This window comes from Pelobates fuscus, chromosome 4, assembly GCF_036172605.1.
Source record: "Pelobates fuscus isolate aPelFus1 chromosome 4, aPelFus1.pri, whole genome shotgun sequence".
Lineage (NCBI taxonomy): Eukaryota > Metazoa > Chordata > Amphibia > Anura > Pelobatidae > Pelobates > Pelobates fuscus.
Genome location: NC_086320.1, coordinates 49834679 through 49851634, shown reverse-complemented (window position 1 = coordinate 49851634; position 16956 = coordinate 49834679). Strand labels below are relative to the sequence as shown.

The following is a 16956-nucleotide window of genomic DNA, read 5'->3' as shown; positions in this document are numbered from 1 at the left end:
GGTAAGATGTTGGTGGTTTCGAGCTTGGTGGTAGCTCAGAACCCAGGTGGTGTAGGGGTATCAAGGTATACCCCTGCCAGGATCGTGTGGAAAATGTTGGATCTTGTTTTGTTATACTTATGGATTGTTAAACAATGTTATGTTATGTTATATATGATGGGTCATTGCCTTGCGAATTGATATGTGGAAAATGATAATAATGGATGGCTGAGGATGTGGGGGTGGGCAATGACTTTTATGTTATTTATATATTATTGTTATTATTATTATTATATATTATGAATAAAAGCTGTGGACATATTGACCCATACCCTAAAGTGTCAGTGTTTCATTGGTGTGGGTTGGGGAAAAGGTAATGGTCAGCTCCTCCAGCCCATATGGCGACAATGCACCTGTCATGCCATTCAGTGCCTCCACCCTCTGCATGCAGACACTTACATTCCTCATAGAGATGTATTGATTCAATGTATCTCTATGAGGAGATGCTGATTGGCCAGGGCTGTGTTTGGCTTGTCTTGGCTCTGTTTTTGTTTGTGTAACCCTATAGTGTTCCATTACGGTCTTGGCAGAGCCACAAATTCATGGTCATCCAGGGAAAAGAGAGCTCAAGCCAAGTTGTGCTTGCCACGAGCTGACATTTGCCTGGACAAAACTGTTATAGCCATCATAATGATCTTAAGAGCACAATGACTATAGAAGTTAAACCTTAACAATGTCTAACTTCACAGCATTACCAACAAAAAACAGACATTTTTGGATTGTTATTGTGTTGAATACACAATGGCCTCGATTTAGTAAGCTATCCAAATGGTTCAATACCGTTAGAAAAACAATATAAATATTTATCCACAAAACATCCCATAGACTTTATTGGGGACTTTTGCGGATACATTATTTGGAAAGATTTCTAACAGTATTGAATAATTTGGAAAACCTATTAAATGGAGGCCAATATTAGCCAATGTTCAAAAACTGCGAAATGAAAACAAGTATGTGATTGTGATAATGTGGTTTCAAGAGTTACACACGAAGCTCATGTGAGAATGTTGCATTCTGGGCTTTCATCAAACACCCAATGATGGCAGAGGGCTCCAGTATGAATCTAGGGCTCAAAATACAAAGGGGGGTTTCTAAACGTGTTGTTACCTTAAAGGGACACTACAGTCACCAGAACAACTTTAGCTTAATGAAGCAGTTTTGGTGTGTAGATTATGCCTCTGAAGTTTCACTGCTCAATTCTCTGCCATTTAGGAGTTAAATCACTGACACAGTCTGCATGAAGACTAAACGGTTTCATTTTCATTTAGATGTAACTTATTTCAAAAGTTTCTATCTCCTGCTCTGTACATTTAACTTTAATCACACAGGAGGCTCCTGCAGGATCTGGAAAGCTATTAACAGAGCAAGCGATAAGAAATTCCAAAGTAAACAGAATTTGCCATTAAGGACGTGTAAACATTAGATGACTCTTTACAGGAAGTGTTTAAGAATGCTGTGTAAATCACATACAGGGAGGAGTGACTAGGGTTGAATAAACAAAGTGAATAACTCATAAATGACAGAGAATTGAGCAGTGAGACTGCAGGGTCATAATCTATACATCCATATTGCTTCATTAAGCTAGAGTTTTGTGACGATAGTGTTCCTTTAAACATTTGACAAATGTGTATTAATTAATGAATTATTCAATCAATCAAAACAGTATTACTAAATCAGTCACTAGAATGGATGGTATCAAAGAGCTGTGGAAATAAGACGAGGAGAATGATATGACTCATTCTTCTACAAAAAAACTACCGGTACATATTCCTGAATCAATTAGAGGGTATGCTCCACGAAACAGATTCTGCCAGCTGGTATTTAATAGTCACTACATTGGAAATAGTAAAACAATCCAAAACTGTTGACAGACCCCACTGTGTATGCACAGGTAGTTGTTTTTTTTTTGTTTTTTTTTTAAACTATGTGACCTTTTCTGTTTTAAATAAAAGCATTGAAAAGCCTTTCTGGTAGAAGCAGTAGAACTACAACTACCATGATGCTTTGTGTGCCTATAAAATGACAAAGCATCAAGGTAATTGTAGTTTTAAAACATCTGGGGATCTAAGTTTTGTGCACCCCTGCAGTAAAGGGTAACACAGTAAGAAATTTATATTTTACGTACATATAAAATCAGTCTGAGGCTGCACCAGTTGGGCCAAATGTCTATCTCTGCTGTCACAAATTTTGTGAAAGTTTATATATTACATAGTTACATAGTTACATAGTTAGATAGCTGAAAAAAGACTTGCGTCCATCAAGTTCAGCCTTCCTCACACCTGTTTTTTGCTGTTGATCCAAAAGGAAAAAAAAAAAAAAAAAACCCCAGTTTGAAGCACAATTTTGCAACAAGCTAGGACAAAAAATTCCTTCTTGACCCCAGAATGGCAGTCAGATTTATCTTATATTACTTTATTATTTTGTTATATATGTAAAAAAAATAATAAAAAAAAAATATTGGTAACAATATTTTGAAAAAATATATATGTTGTATTTTCTTTTTAACAAAATAATTCCATAATTCTGAAAACCAACAACAGCCTCACACAAAACTGGAATTTAAAAACCTGCTCGTTTAAAATATCGCTTTAATGCTTTATTTATAAATGTTAGATATTCAACAGGATCATGGAGAAACTGTGAATCAGAGAATTACTGACGTATAAGATTTTCTAAAAATACAAAAAGCAGGATTGTACCTCAGTCACTGAGATTGTCAAAATTGCTCACTATCATATGAGCAAAATAAAACTGGATTATCACATTCTACACCAAAACAGCCAAGGTAGGTAAATAGCACAGTTTTCTTAAATATTTTTTTAATTTGTTTACTTTATCCCAAAATTGTAAATGTCCAACTTCCGGTGTAGATTTTATTTATATCATATGATTATAAACTGGAAGAATAGTCAGCTCAGCACTGAAAACTCTTATATACCATATGCTACAATAATTACTTTGGGTTCGCAAACTAGCCCAGCAGTTGCACCTCCCCATCCTATATCTTTTCATACGTTGCAGGCTCGGATCTCCCCTTGCATTTTTAATATAAAACCCTTTGTCACGCGAGTGGCAATCACAATGTCAATGTGTTAAGAAGAAGCTATTTTTGAGGCTCCAGCTGTTGCTTCTCTCGACTTCAAGCTGCTATTTATATCTGCCGTGCCAACCAGAGCTCGCTCATGGGCATGCAGTGCATATCCATCCAACCGCCCACCCGCCATAACTGGCAGCAGTATATAACCAATGTACACCAAGACGCCTGGCTACAGACAGTTACATCAGATAACAATACAGGTGATATTTTATTGTTTCCTTTTCTGGTCAATAATTGGCTTTGAATTAGTTATTTTAACCTTTTTGTGATTGAGGCCTTTCCAAATTCTGTATATTCGTGACAGATGCTTTTGGAACTTTTACTCTGTATCAATTTCATCATAATCTAATGTATATTTCTATGGTTTTATTAGTATTATTATTATATATTTTTTTAATGGCTTATAGGGATTTCTGTTAAAACATGGGTCTTTCTCCCACCTGTTAGCAATTCTTTAGCCTATACTCATGAGCCAAAGAATTCAGTGAAAGAGCACAAAAGACCTCCTACATGTGGTGCTATGGTTAGTCCCTACCAGACGCTGTTAGCACTGGCTAGGAAGTATAGGAATGGACAGGGCCGGCACTTCCATTAGACCACTTAGGCAGTGGCCCAGGGCGCTGGCTCACAGGGGGCACAGCAGGAGAGGCGTGTGCACAGGTGGTGCGGCCAGAGCGCGAGCTGTTGAATGAGTTGCCCGGCAAAAGTCTCCCCACCCTCAGAAGCCGCTGTCCGCGGCCCTTCAGCCGCCCCTGCTGCCAAAGGAGAACTTAGTCTGTACTTCCAGGCCAAGTTCTCACTCCTCCTACTGTATTAGAATGTTGCCGTGGGTGGGTTACTGCGGCAACGCTCAGATACACTTCCTGGCGCCGGCCCACTGAGGGTGCAGACATGCTGCATTTCCCACCATACCGCCAGGAAACTGGATTCTCCCCCTCCCTGCACCAAGGTAATCCTCAGGGATGGGGGAAGAAACATTTGTTACATTACTCTTATTATCCCATAACCTCCTACTACTGCCCACCATATCCCTTCACCCCCACTACAGCCCCTAACCCTCCACTACTGCCTCTATCCCCCCACTTTGGCCTCTAATCCCGCACTACATCTCGTAACCCCCAACTTAATCCTCTAACCCCCCCTACTGCCTCTAACCCCTTTTACAACACCCTATGCCCATACTACATCTTGTAACCCCCACTTACGCTTCTAACCCCTCAAAACAACACCTGGCTCAACACTACTGTCTTTTTACTCCACTACATCCCCTATCCGTCCACTACAGCTCCTAACATCCATTGCTGCTCCTAACATCCATTGCTGCTCCTAACAACCACGACCACCCTTAAATCTGACAGCTGCCTTTAACCCCTTAAGGACACACGACATGTGTGACATGTCATGATTCCCTTTTATTCCAGAAGGTTGGTCCTTAATGGGTTAAACCCTCACTACAGCACTTAAACTTCCCCTCCTCCCATCTTCCACTACTTCCAACATGTGTTTCCCACACATCATACATTGCCATACACAACACTCACAGTGGCCCAAACTTATCGCTTACAGCTACTCACATTGCTAAACCTACCACTCACAGCTACCCACACTGCAAAACCTACCACTCACAGATACCCCCACACAACCACTCATAGCTATGCACACATTACACACAGTCAGCCTTATACCACGTACAGAAAGCCACAACACACACCTCACACATAGCTACTACACTTACAGCAACACTACACAAGACATACACCCACACCACACAGCCACTCAACAATTTAAAAAAAATATTTACATTACATAACACAGGGGAAGAATGTCCTGATGCACAATCCTTGCACAGGCCCTGGAAACAGAGTCAATGGTATCATTCCATTCAGAAGTTAGAATGCTGGCAAAGAAGCCAGCATGTCAGAATCATCGAGGAGGTTTTTCCCATCTTTGGGAAGTGTCCCAGGCAAGGAAAATAAAACCGACCAAGGTTGGACCGGAAGTAGGTGTTACAGAAACATCAACATAGCTGAAAAAATGGCAGAGCTGGACCAGAGGTGATTGGGCTTATCTCTAAATATTTTACATTAAAGGAGCACTATAGTGTCAGGAATACAAATGTGTATTCCTGACACTATAGGTATAAAATATAATTTAGGTTGCTGGCCCACACTTACACCTCGTGAAAAGATAAGCTTACTTACCTTTTTCCAGCTCTGTGTGGGTCTCCTCCTGGTTGTCCCTGCCCCTGCTATGCCCCCTCAGCTGCGATCATCAATTTTGACGATCTCAGCCAATCCAATGCTTTCCCTTAGAATAGCATTGGGAGGCTAATGTGCACGCTCGGCAAAACACTGTGCCGACTGATGCCATCGAACAGAAAAATGCCAACATTAATTCTGGTGGGTGCCAAGAATGGCTATTGCTAAATGCTCTAACTTTTTTGGAGTATACCCATAGCCAAATTAACAAAATACAACAATTATGGGTTAATTTCACAGTCAACTTCTACCTGCAATGAATGTCACCAACTACATATTGGTATGTGACAGCAACATACATAATGTCAGTCATCGAGAAAGATTTAAGTATTCATATTTATACCAGACAGGTACAAATAAAAATATGCACATTTGTAAATTGATAGAATTAAAAAAAAGATAACTTTAAGTAGCAACAAAAAATACGGTGGAACACAAATAAGGGAAACCTCTCTGTTAATCTGTTCAGTGTTCTGATGGCATTACAATAAAATGACTGACCAAGGTCCTGTTATTCAAGAACATTTAGCTACAGCAATGGTGGCTAAATGCTGAAATTCCAGCCATTAATATTGTGCTTCCCATGATGCTCTGTAAACCTAAAATAGGCAGGCAAAGCATTGTGGGGAATGTAGGCCACAACAGCTAACATGTGAAAGATTAGGCTCCCCTGTACAGGTATTATCGTCTAATCTGGGTTATACCAACCGTTGCTGTCCAGGTGTTGCAGACAACATCTGGAAACCCAAGGTTCAACATTCGGGATTTAACCTGTTTGGCGGAAAAATCATTATAAGAAATATAGTCTAGAAACTCCAAGTGTCCAAAGTGCCCATGAACAGCTATAACTACTATCTCTTATAACCTAATCAAGACATAGCCAACAGGTACCTCTCCTGCTGTCATTTCACTATAAAACCCATACACCTCGACCTGGCTCTGGCTATCCAAAGCTTCATTGAAGAATTATGGGAGATATCATTTAACAACAGCTGGATACCTATCTGTCGCAAACGAGAAGCTGTTGGGAAATGCAAATTTTCTGTCAAAATGGCCACACTGGGAAAATAGCTGAAACTGGAGGTATCAAAGTAGACCACATGATGCCTAATGTAATTCACACAGGGAGTGATACCTATATGGGGTTTACCTCTACAAATAGTAGGACTAAAAATACTGACTAAGTCAAAATAGTTGAGTTGGGCAAAAAGTGGCAGAATTTCTAAGCCACTTTTTTTTTCACACTAATTAAAAAAAAAAAAACAACAAAAACTAAATTTAGAAAAATCTGCAATACATAAATTAAAAAGTTAGAGGAGTGCAGTGAAGGTACCTATATGACCAGGGCCGGTCTGTCCATAGGACGGACTGGAGCCATGGCTCCAAACGGCACTTTAACAGAGGCGGCATTTTGCCGCCCCAGCCTTTAGGGGCCAGGTCACCTCTGCTGCATATATATATGCAGCAAAGACGGCTCTCTAATCATCAGGGCAGATTGACCTGTCGGGTCCTCGACCCAACACCAGGAGGGGGCCCGGCGACTTGCCTTGTATGCTGCAGGGTGCAGGGCCCCTCCGTTCAGTCTGCCCGGAGAGAGCCTCCAGTCTTTAGCTCCGCTGAGTGTGAGCTGCAGACTATGTGATAGAGTTCTGGTGAGCTCCCAGAGCATTGCGGTGGTTTACCACGGCAACGCTCTGACCGGAGCTCGCGAGAGCTCGAACACGCGGTCTGCAGCTCACACCCGGCGGAGCTGCAGACTGGAGAGCAATTCCACTGGACCACCAGAGAAAAAGGTATGTCAAAGTGCACCCCCACACTCTGCCCCTCACACCCTGCTACCCCACAGCCTTCTCCCACACCCCTTTCCCCCAGCATGCACTCCTACACCCTGCCAATCCACACCCTGCTACCCCACAGCCTTCTCCCACACCGCTTTGCCCCAGCATTTACCCCCACACCCCAAAATTTTAAGAGCATTGAACGTGAACTTCACATTTTAGGCCAAAATTGGCAAACAGAAAACACAGCAAATTCACTTTGTATTCACTTAAAATTTCCAACAATTTACACTTAAGTAAAGAAAAAAAATCTGCTTGTTTTCCTTTTAAGTGATGGGCAACAGATGAGACGTGCTGGGTGACCATATTGTCCACAACCTACTACATATTAACACATTTTATAGCAATGTTGAAACCACACAATGTCTGAGAATCCTGAACATTCATAATTAATACTAACAATCAGAGATTTGAATTATTGTCTGCAATAGACAGTTAATTTAATAATGAACTTGTCATTCTTACAACATTGGTTTACTGATTAACCTTTACACATTGGGATAGTTGGCTACTTGGGAATATGGTTTGCCACACAAGCATTTCTCAAACTCATTAAAAAAGAGAATTAAAGGACCACTCTAGGCACCCAGACCACTTCAGCTTAATGAAGTGGTCTGGGTGCCAGGTCCAGCTAGCTTTTACCCTTTTTTTTTATAAACATAGCAGTTTCAGAGAAACTGCTATGTTTATACTGAGGGTTAAGCCAGCCTCCAGAGCCTCTAGTGGCTGTCTCATTGACAGCCGCTAGAGGCGCTTGCGTGCTTCTCACTGTGAAAATCACAATGAGAGCACGCAAGCGTCCATAGGAAAGCATTATGAATGCTTTCCTATGCGACCGGCTGAATGCGAGCGCGGCTCCTGCCGCGCATGCGCATTCAGCCGATGACGTCACGAGGAAGAAGAGGAGGAGGAGGAAAGCTCCCCGCCCGGCGCTGGAGAAAGAGGTAAGTTTAACCCCTTCCTCCCCCCAGAGCCCGGCGGGAGTGGGTCCCTGAGGGTGGGGGCACCCTCTGGGCACTCTAGTGCCAGGAAAACGAGTATTTTTTCCTGGCACTAGAGTGGTCCTTTAAAACAAAATAACAAGAAAATCACACCCCAAACTACCACAAAAACCACAATAATAGAACTATAACTCCCACAAATCCTTCCTGAACCCATCAAGTACTGTTTATGAGATAATCACAGCAGGGCTACCGAAAGTTAAATTGCCATTGCTCATCTCACCACCCCTCCTCTACGGGTACCCCTTTGGAGGTGACCACAGGTAAGCATAAATCTGAGCAGAATCTCTGTAAGCTGTATTGGAGTTAGAATGTTAATATCCCATGTTACCATTAGTGTAGGACCCACCGATAATGTATTGGTTTTAAGAGCTACCAGTAAATGTTACCAACTTACTTAGTGATATTTCTTTAAATAAAAATATGGCCAAATCGTTAAGATGAAGGTGACCTTAAAGGGTCACTCTCCTGCCCAAATAATATTTTTTAATTTTTTATTTTTTTAAATACCCTCAATCAAAACTTGCATGGATTTAATTATGCATTTCCTTTGCAAGTTCTCCTATTCTAACCCCACCCAGACTTTCTATGGCTGTCCAATCACAGATTCTCAATGCCACTCAAAGAGTAGTCTTTGCAAAGCAGGTGCTCTGAGCAATTACCTGCCTTTTGAGTATAGCTCCACTGAGGTAACCAAACCAGGAACTAAAGTGACCGCCTAATTGACAGCCACAGGGGTGTAACAAGATTAATTTATAAAAGTGCCAATTTCTATTGAAATTTTAAAAAAGAGCATACACTCTCCACACTAAAATCACTTCAGCTTTAATTACCATTGATTGTGTATAAACGATTTGCCAGGGTGTGCAGCCATACCCCGCAATTGTGTATACACGATTTTAGCAATTGTGTTCCTTTCATTTGCAATAGCTGGCAGGACAGCAGAAGTGGCACTGCCATTTTGACACAGGCTCTGGTGAGCCCCCCTGCAGCTGTTCAGATCAGTGGGGAAATCTACAGATCTACTTGCACAGTTCTGCACTGCTCACTCTGCACCTCCGGCTGGATACAGCTCACTGGAGATGTTCCTTTCCGGTCAGAGACTGGACGGGGGCATTCAGAGTGATCTGTACCCAGTCAGTGGCGCAGATCCTGTAAGTAGACCACCAACTAAACTGCTGGGCCACCAGGAAATAAAGATTAGAGACAGTTAAAAAAAAATCAATGTATATATATATAAAATAACAACAAGCAACACTGTGTAGTGATCCTGGACAGAGAAATACAGCATTCCAACACACAATCTAACCACCATTCACCCTATCATACAACCCACACACACACAGTCACATTGTCATACTAAACCCACACTCACCTCACAGACAATGTCACCCTTTAACACTCAACCGTTATACTCACCACACCTACAGTAACCTTGTCATACTCACCCCTATGCAATAGTCACCTTGTCACACTCACCCCACAATCACCCTACAAACAGTTAAAAACACACAATGTATGTGCATACTGAAACAAAAAATACATTTAACCCCTTAAGGACCAAACTTCTGAAATAAAAGGGAATCATGAAATGTCACACATGTCGTGTCCTTAAGGGGTTAAACATTACCTTCCAGGACACCCAACATACACCACATCATTTTTAGAAATATGTATTTATTTATTTATTAACATTTGCTTTACTGGGTGGTTTGATGGTTAAGAGACAGAGTTGAAACTTGTAGGCAATATTATCCAATTGAAGCATTGTGGTCTAAGTTTTAAAACTTTGATCCACAACTGACTAATTAGTGACTAAACCCCTGAATATTTGTGAAACAGTACAATAGATTTTAATTCACACCAAATTACATTTTGGACAAAATAGGATCACTGAAAACATTTTCCAATTTAGGTATTTTTCAAAATAGACTATTTTTCCTTAACCCCCTTAGGATTACTCCAAGCACCATGAGCAGTTCAATGATCTGAAGTGTTCATGGTGGCTGAAGTCAATATGTGCTGCCAGTGGTAACTGCACCCCTGCCAGGATCATTGGGGCATCATTATAATATCAATTCTGTGCATACTAGACATCTGATGTCAACATTCTGGCAACAGGCATCCAATAGTGGCATGGCCATCCCTTAAGTGTCTTCTCCTCAGCCCTTCCTCCCCTATATACCTTCTCCTCAAGTGAGGGGCAGTGATGTCCGAGGAGAAGGATTGGGTTGCAGGACAAACTTGGCCTTGGCACTGAAACAGAGTAAAGTTTTAGCTGCAGTTTGGGGGGGTGACTAGGATAAGGGACACTTCAAACACAGACATATAACGCTTCAAGCACACACAAAGATAACATTATAATGTCTCTTCAATACTAAATCCAAGAAGTCCATTGAGTAATACAAGGAGTACTAAATGAGTGCCTCTCAACCAAGTCCTCACAACCATCAGTGGTCAAGATTATATCAATATCCTCTTAGGTATCCTTTCCTATTACATCACATCTTCTCTTGGTTACTGCATAGAGCATACAAGGTATGAACAAGTGTTCTATGTCAAAAGTTAGGACTTTTGAAATAACTGGAATTAAATCAAATATCTTTTGATTCCGCCCGCCCCCAAAAAATTCTAATATCCACTTGGCCTGAACAACCAACATCCAGTGCGAATAATAACATACCATTAGCAGCACTGGGATTATAAAGTACATTTTGTGAAAAAAAAAAAATTCTAATCTGTAGGAAAGTCGAGAAGCTAGTTACGGGAATACAGAAGTAACTAAAAGGCACAAGTAGAAATAGTTAAAGGAAAACATGGAAAAACCGACAAGGGGATTGAATATTTTATACAAAAAAAAAGCCGTCCGAGAATAATGTATACTGCTATATTTTCAGTTAATATCTTTTGGACAAGTATTTTAAATTTCTTTATCATGTGCCCACATGTTTTATTCTATAACCATCAATGTGTTTTCTTCAGTGTTGATAACAGAATAAACTTATTTCTGGCTAATCAACATTTTAATGGGTGACACTGACGGCTCAATTCAAGTGGACTAAGACATGTTGCTTCTTTTGAAGTGGATGTAAACCTTAGTAAATCCTGCCCATGCTGCCTTGATAGTTTGCATTCCCCGACTCTTTAAAAGGAATCAAAAACTCCAGTGCCTCTGAAGAACAGAAATATTAGCACAGAGAATAAGTAAGTAAGATTTAGGTAAAGGAGATGAGATTGCTGATGTCTAATGTACAATCTCACTCTCCTGCTAAGACAATCTAATCATGTCTTCATCCTGACCTGCTTCCTCTAATACAGGGCTGCTTACAAAAAGTAAGGTTGTAAGAGGTAAAGGAATTACCATCTTGTAGCTGAGCTGAGCCACAAATATTCCTGCACCGTGGTATCAACAGTATCACCATCAGCCTCATCACAGATGTAAACTAAAGAAAAATTGCATCTAAACATTGCAATAAAGAATGTAACACTTAAAAGGTACACTATAAACACTATAACAACCCATGCTCAGTGCGTAGGTTAAGGTGCATCAAGTTCACTGATCTCTGTCTGTCTGCACGATCTACAAGAATCTGTAATGCTATCGGACTGTCCCTTTGGCCAGTGACATTACATGTGAAAATCAGCTTCCTCCTTTGTTGTCCAAGACCTGCCACATTGTGGGTGCAGTTTTAGTTTATTGAAAAGTTCCAAAATGACAAGATGATGATTGGTGGAACTTTTTCCTGGTCTGGGAGGGCACTGGTTTTCTCAACTCAGCATCAACAAGAAATTTGAAACTGGGTATAGCTTTATTTCAAATATTTTTTTTCATATGTTATGAGCATATTCTTCCATGCTTTGGCTTTTTAAAGCATTATAAAACACTCCATAAAAAATAAACACTTAATTGTGTAATTTATTTTGTTGGTTTTCTTTGGGGAAATATGAAATGATGGCTAACCTGCAGCTATTACAGCTATTACATGCCCTCCTGTTCTTGCATGGATGGCACAGACGTTCTGTGGCTGTCTAATCACAGACTTCCCAATGCAGCTCAATGATAAGACTTTGTAAGGCAGGGTCTCCAGGCAATCCCCTGCCTCTTGAATTTAAACTACCAGGAAGTAGTAACAGGACAGGTTGTCTGATTGAAAGCTAAGGAGGTGTGTAACAAGGTTTATATTTAAAAGCTCAGATTTCTATTGAAGTCAGAACTTAGGAAAAATGAAAAAAAGAGGACACATTATTCGCACATGTTCTTTCTAGGTATGGTAATAAACTCACAAAAAAACTAGAACAACCATAGCGCCTGCCATATAAAAAAAAAAATGAATAGGGTTATATTCATAAAATTGTGAATATTTGCGAACTGGAAACCCAATTACAAAATCCAGGTTATGTCAGGAAAGTTGTGTGACTGTAGCTGGTCTGTATTTTTTTCCCAGATCCAGAGTTGGGTCCCACATATTGTAATTCAGATTTTTGATTCACTGCAATTTTGGTGTATAGTGAATAATCCCCAGTATATCACACTCAACACGAACGAAATCAGTTACAGTGGCTGTGAACGTATCTTATTTTATCGCACAAATGTCCCAAATACTTGTTATCTGTATCGTTTGGTTAAAATCATAGAATAAAACACATAAAAGATCCTTGTCTGAAATGAAACTTTTCATATCTCAGCAGTCACATTGATGACACATTGATGTGGCTATGTGGGTTTTTTTGAGAAACTGTATGGAATTTATTTAATAAAAACTAAATTCTAGAGTACTGAAAATTAAACTGAAAAATTTGGAATTTTGCAATTCAGCACCAACCCATCTTTAGTGAATACGCCCCAATGTTTTTGTATAGTTTGTCTTTATAGTAGGCTTTTAATTTCAAAAAGAAGATTATTCACAGAGCCAATGGGTTTGGAACCTATGTGCAAACATTAAAGGTTTACTCCAACCACCATGACCACTTCAGTGATTTAAAGTGGTGATGGTGGTTGAAGTCAGTATATTAAGTGTTTCAAATGGAGTTATTGCTAATTGTGTGCTGGGGGTTAGTTGCATCCCCAGCACATGTGGCACTGTCAGCCCATTACCAGGCTGTCAATGTCAATACTGTGCATAAATTACATCTGTTCTCAACAGAAATTAAAATCTTGTGCTCTGCCTGCAAGGGGAAGCTAACTCGCCCCTCTCACTCTCCCTCCCTGTGTGCCCTACCGCCCATCTCCCTCCATCGATCATTGGCTTTTTTTTTTGCTTTTTTTTTAATGCTCCCTCGTCCCGACTCCCTCTCGCACCTCACCGACATGGAGCATGCGCATGCACTCTGAGCTGGTGATGTGGCCCAATTACAAGTTTGTCTATGAGAAGGCTCTGAGTGGACCACACTCAGCTCCTGTGAAGTCTGGAGAGGGCGCAAAGATCAGCGCCGGTAAAATCTGTCACTTGCAGGTTTTGAGAGGGGGTGACCTTTTCCACAGTGCCCAATAGAACATATTACACCGGAAATGTCCCCCCTCTCAAAAGGGTTATAGGAGACTTTAGGTTATTTAATGTATTTGTGGTTTGATTTGTTAATGGAATCAAAACATACACTTTGTAACAATCCATATTTTATAGGGAATGCCTAAATATGAACTTTCTTGTATTTGTGGATTTTACTCCCCCCTCCCCCCTCCATTTTTGTGAGAAGTATACACACTGGGAAAGTTACTACTATAAAAAGATAGTAAGTACTGCAGGCCCCTTTTTACCGATGGATGGATGGATGGATGGATGGATAGATAGAGATAGATAGATAGATAGATAGAGAGAGAGAGAGAGAGAGAGAGAGAGAGAGAGAGAGAGAGATAGATGGATAGATAGATGATATTAAATATGCAGTAAGTCAAAATGTAATTAAGACTGAAAGGGCTTTATTTGCACTGTCGAAAAACATTTCCTTGCTCTTTACCCTTCTAAATAGATATTAGAAATATTTTGAAGGTTTACACAATTCACAGTCAGAGGAGGAAGGATGATCATTAATATCCGTGAATGAACAAACCTGGATAATTGTGCTGAACAATGTAATACAAACTACTCAATATAAAGAAAGTATTCCTGTTTGCTAGTGGAACAAATACATCAAGTTTTCCACTAATCCACAATTAATTCTATGTGAAACGGTGTATATATATGTATTCCACTGTGTACACTTGCAATTGAATTCCACAACATAAGTTTCCCTTACAGGAACTAGAAAGCTTGTGGGGCTCTGCTCAAACAAGCTTACAGTCTAACTAAATGAGGTAAAAGTACGCAAAAGGTAAAATAGAACACACTTAAAGTAAAAATGAATTAAAAATATATCCCCTTTATTTCACATTATCGCATGTTATAAAACCCCACACCGCGCAATAGTGACATCTTCCGTGCAGTTATTTCCTATAATCAATGGGGATTAATGCATTGATCCCCTCATTGTAGCCCAAAGGCCCTAATCACATGCACACATGTCCTAGTCTGCCCAAGGTTAGTGGGTGTCACACTCCTAAAAGGCACTTGCCGCCAGTTTAATGACAGCAGCTAAAATAGACGCTCTCTGGGTCAGTAACTCCCACTAAACTCAGGCAGCACTAGGACATGGATATAATGGCAATCATGCAGTTCTGGAGACATTTTTAATTAACTCAACTTGTGGCCTCCTGGTTTATTATCACATTTTATTATCACATCTCCAGAACCCTTTGATGGCATTATTTCACCATAATATACGATTTGAATGTATGTATGTCATATTTATAAACCTGCATGTATCTATTCTACACACATGCAGATAGACATCACATTTCCACATACTGAGAGTTGATCTACAGACAGGCAATCAGCCCAGCTATGGACAGCTCCTGGTGCTGAACTCAGGCAGGCACAGTGCTACACACTGTATCTCTCCCCTGTCCAGCAGCAGCAGCAGCCACACGGATACAATGTAACCATCCCGCTAATCCCTGCACTGTGCAGCATCCTGTTGTATCCTAACCTGAGAGTTCAGCCAATACGGGGAAGAGGAGGGGGAAGAGGGGCTGAGACGCCTTCATGGAGGAAGATGGCAGCACTACTCTCCCACCCAAAGCCTGTTTTCAGTAGGCCCCAAGACTGGATGGGGATACTGGTTTAGCTGGGAGCAGGAATAGACAGAGGCCTGGAGGATATTTCTTTTCTTGCAATCACAGAGATACAGAGATGCTGCTTCCCCAATGTATCCAGCCATTGGCCTGCCAAGCTGAGAGCTGTACATAGAACACTGCTAGTCTAGCACCTGTGTGCAGCCATATTGGATGCAATGCTCCAGCCATTGCATGTCAGAGGTGCCCAGCTCTGCTCCCTGCACTATATATGTCAGTCTGTAGAAACACATATACACCGACTGGATCTTCACCTCCCCAGCTTCTGTGTTCAGATCTATTACCCCAATACACAATAATAAACAGACACACATTAACCCCTTCCCAGCCATAAAAGTGCACTCTCCTATTCCACAGATGGGCTTAAACACACACATAAAAAAAATAAAAACCTAAACACGCACAAAAGACAGGCAGATGGTGTTTCAATCGTTAGCAGACTGAGCAACAGCCCTGGCTACTCCAGCTGCGCTAAACTACAACTCCCATCATGCCCATCAAGAGGAAAGGCAAGCAGTAGGGGTTGCACTGCAGATGATTTTTAAAAAAAAATAATAATAATGCCTCCCCCTGTCTCTTTTAAATAATTACAGTGACTTACCGTCGTTTTATTACAATATAGGTTGTGTTTTGTTTTTAAATTCAGTTTTTACCAGGATGGAATGTTGATTAATCAATACAAGCCATGGATACATTGTGATTCTGTACACCTGGGGGCAGATGTGATAGGTAATATGATCTCCCTGCTGGTGTGTTGTTAGGTGGGCTGGGGGTGAGGGGGGGGGGGGTGAGAGTGGCCAGATGCAGACATCAGAAGGTACATGAGAGCAGCAAGACAGACAGCAGGGGAGGCGGAGGACAGACCTGATCAGCTCCTATTAAGACACATGCTTACTTGAGTACAGACTGCTCTTTCTCCTCTTCCTTCTTCTGACGGTCCATGACTGCCAGGATGATCTTCCTCTCCTCCTCAGTGAGGTGGCTGAGGTCAGGCATCTCCGGCAAGAGGTCCTGTGGCTGGGCAGGAGGTAAAGGGCCACCCCTGGGCCCTAGAGGAGCAGACATGTTGGTGGATGTAGAGCACACCGTTGGCAAAACACTGTATCTCAGACGATTTGCTGGTAACACATATAACATCAATTATACCAAGCTGCAGCCTGGAGCCTTCAGATCAAAGGTGGTGGGGGGAAGGCTGGTAGCAGTGAAAAGGGGGGCATCAAGAGAAGAGGTGGGCTGTGTTAGATAAATGAGCTTGCAAGGAGATGGTCACCATCCTTTTTTAATGATAGAACGGGAGAGGATCAATGCCCAGTAGATCCAAACAGGCTGGTGCTCTTGGTGGGACATTCCAGCTTGTGCTCTTTAAATGCCCCCCACCCCTTGGATTTCCCCCCTCCCCCCTGAGCCCCTCAGACGGTGCAAGGTGTCCCTGCTCTTGAGATGAGGGGGCTGGAGATGGGTGCACGGTGACAGCAGCAGCTGGAGATAGATTGGGAGGAGGGAGAGAGCTGCTTGTAGTGGGGAGGAGGGCGCATGCGTTGCATACAGCTAGGTG

General features: G+C 41.4%; 1 protein-coding gene across 5 annotated transcripts in view; it reads right to left on the bottom strand.

Moving 5' to 3' along the window:
- RIMS2 (regulating synaptic membrane exocytosis 2) overlaps positions 1-16751 on the bottom strand; it is a 627382-nt gene extending 610631 nt beyond the window's left edge. For all 5 annotated transcript variants that reach the window (XM_063451151.1, XM_063451153.1, XM_063451154.1 and 2 more), the window contains exon 1: positions 16297-16751. In XM_063451151.1, the coding sequence (XP_063307221.1) occupies positions 16297-16538 (242 nt within the window). In that variant the 5' untranslated portion in view covers positions 16539-16751. The remainder of the gene's footprint in view (positions 1-16296) is intronic.
- Positions 16752-16956: the final 205 nt, after the last annotated feature.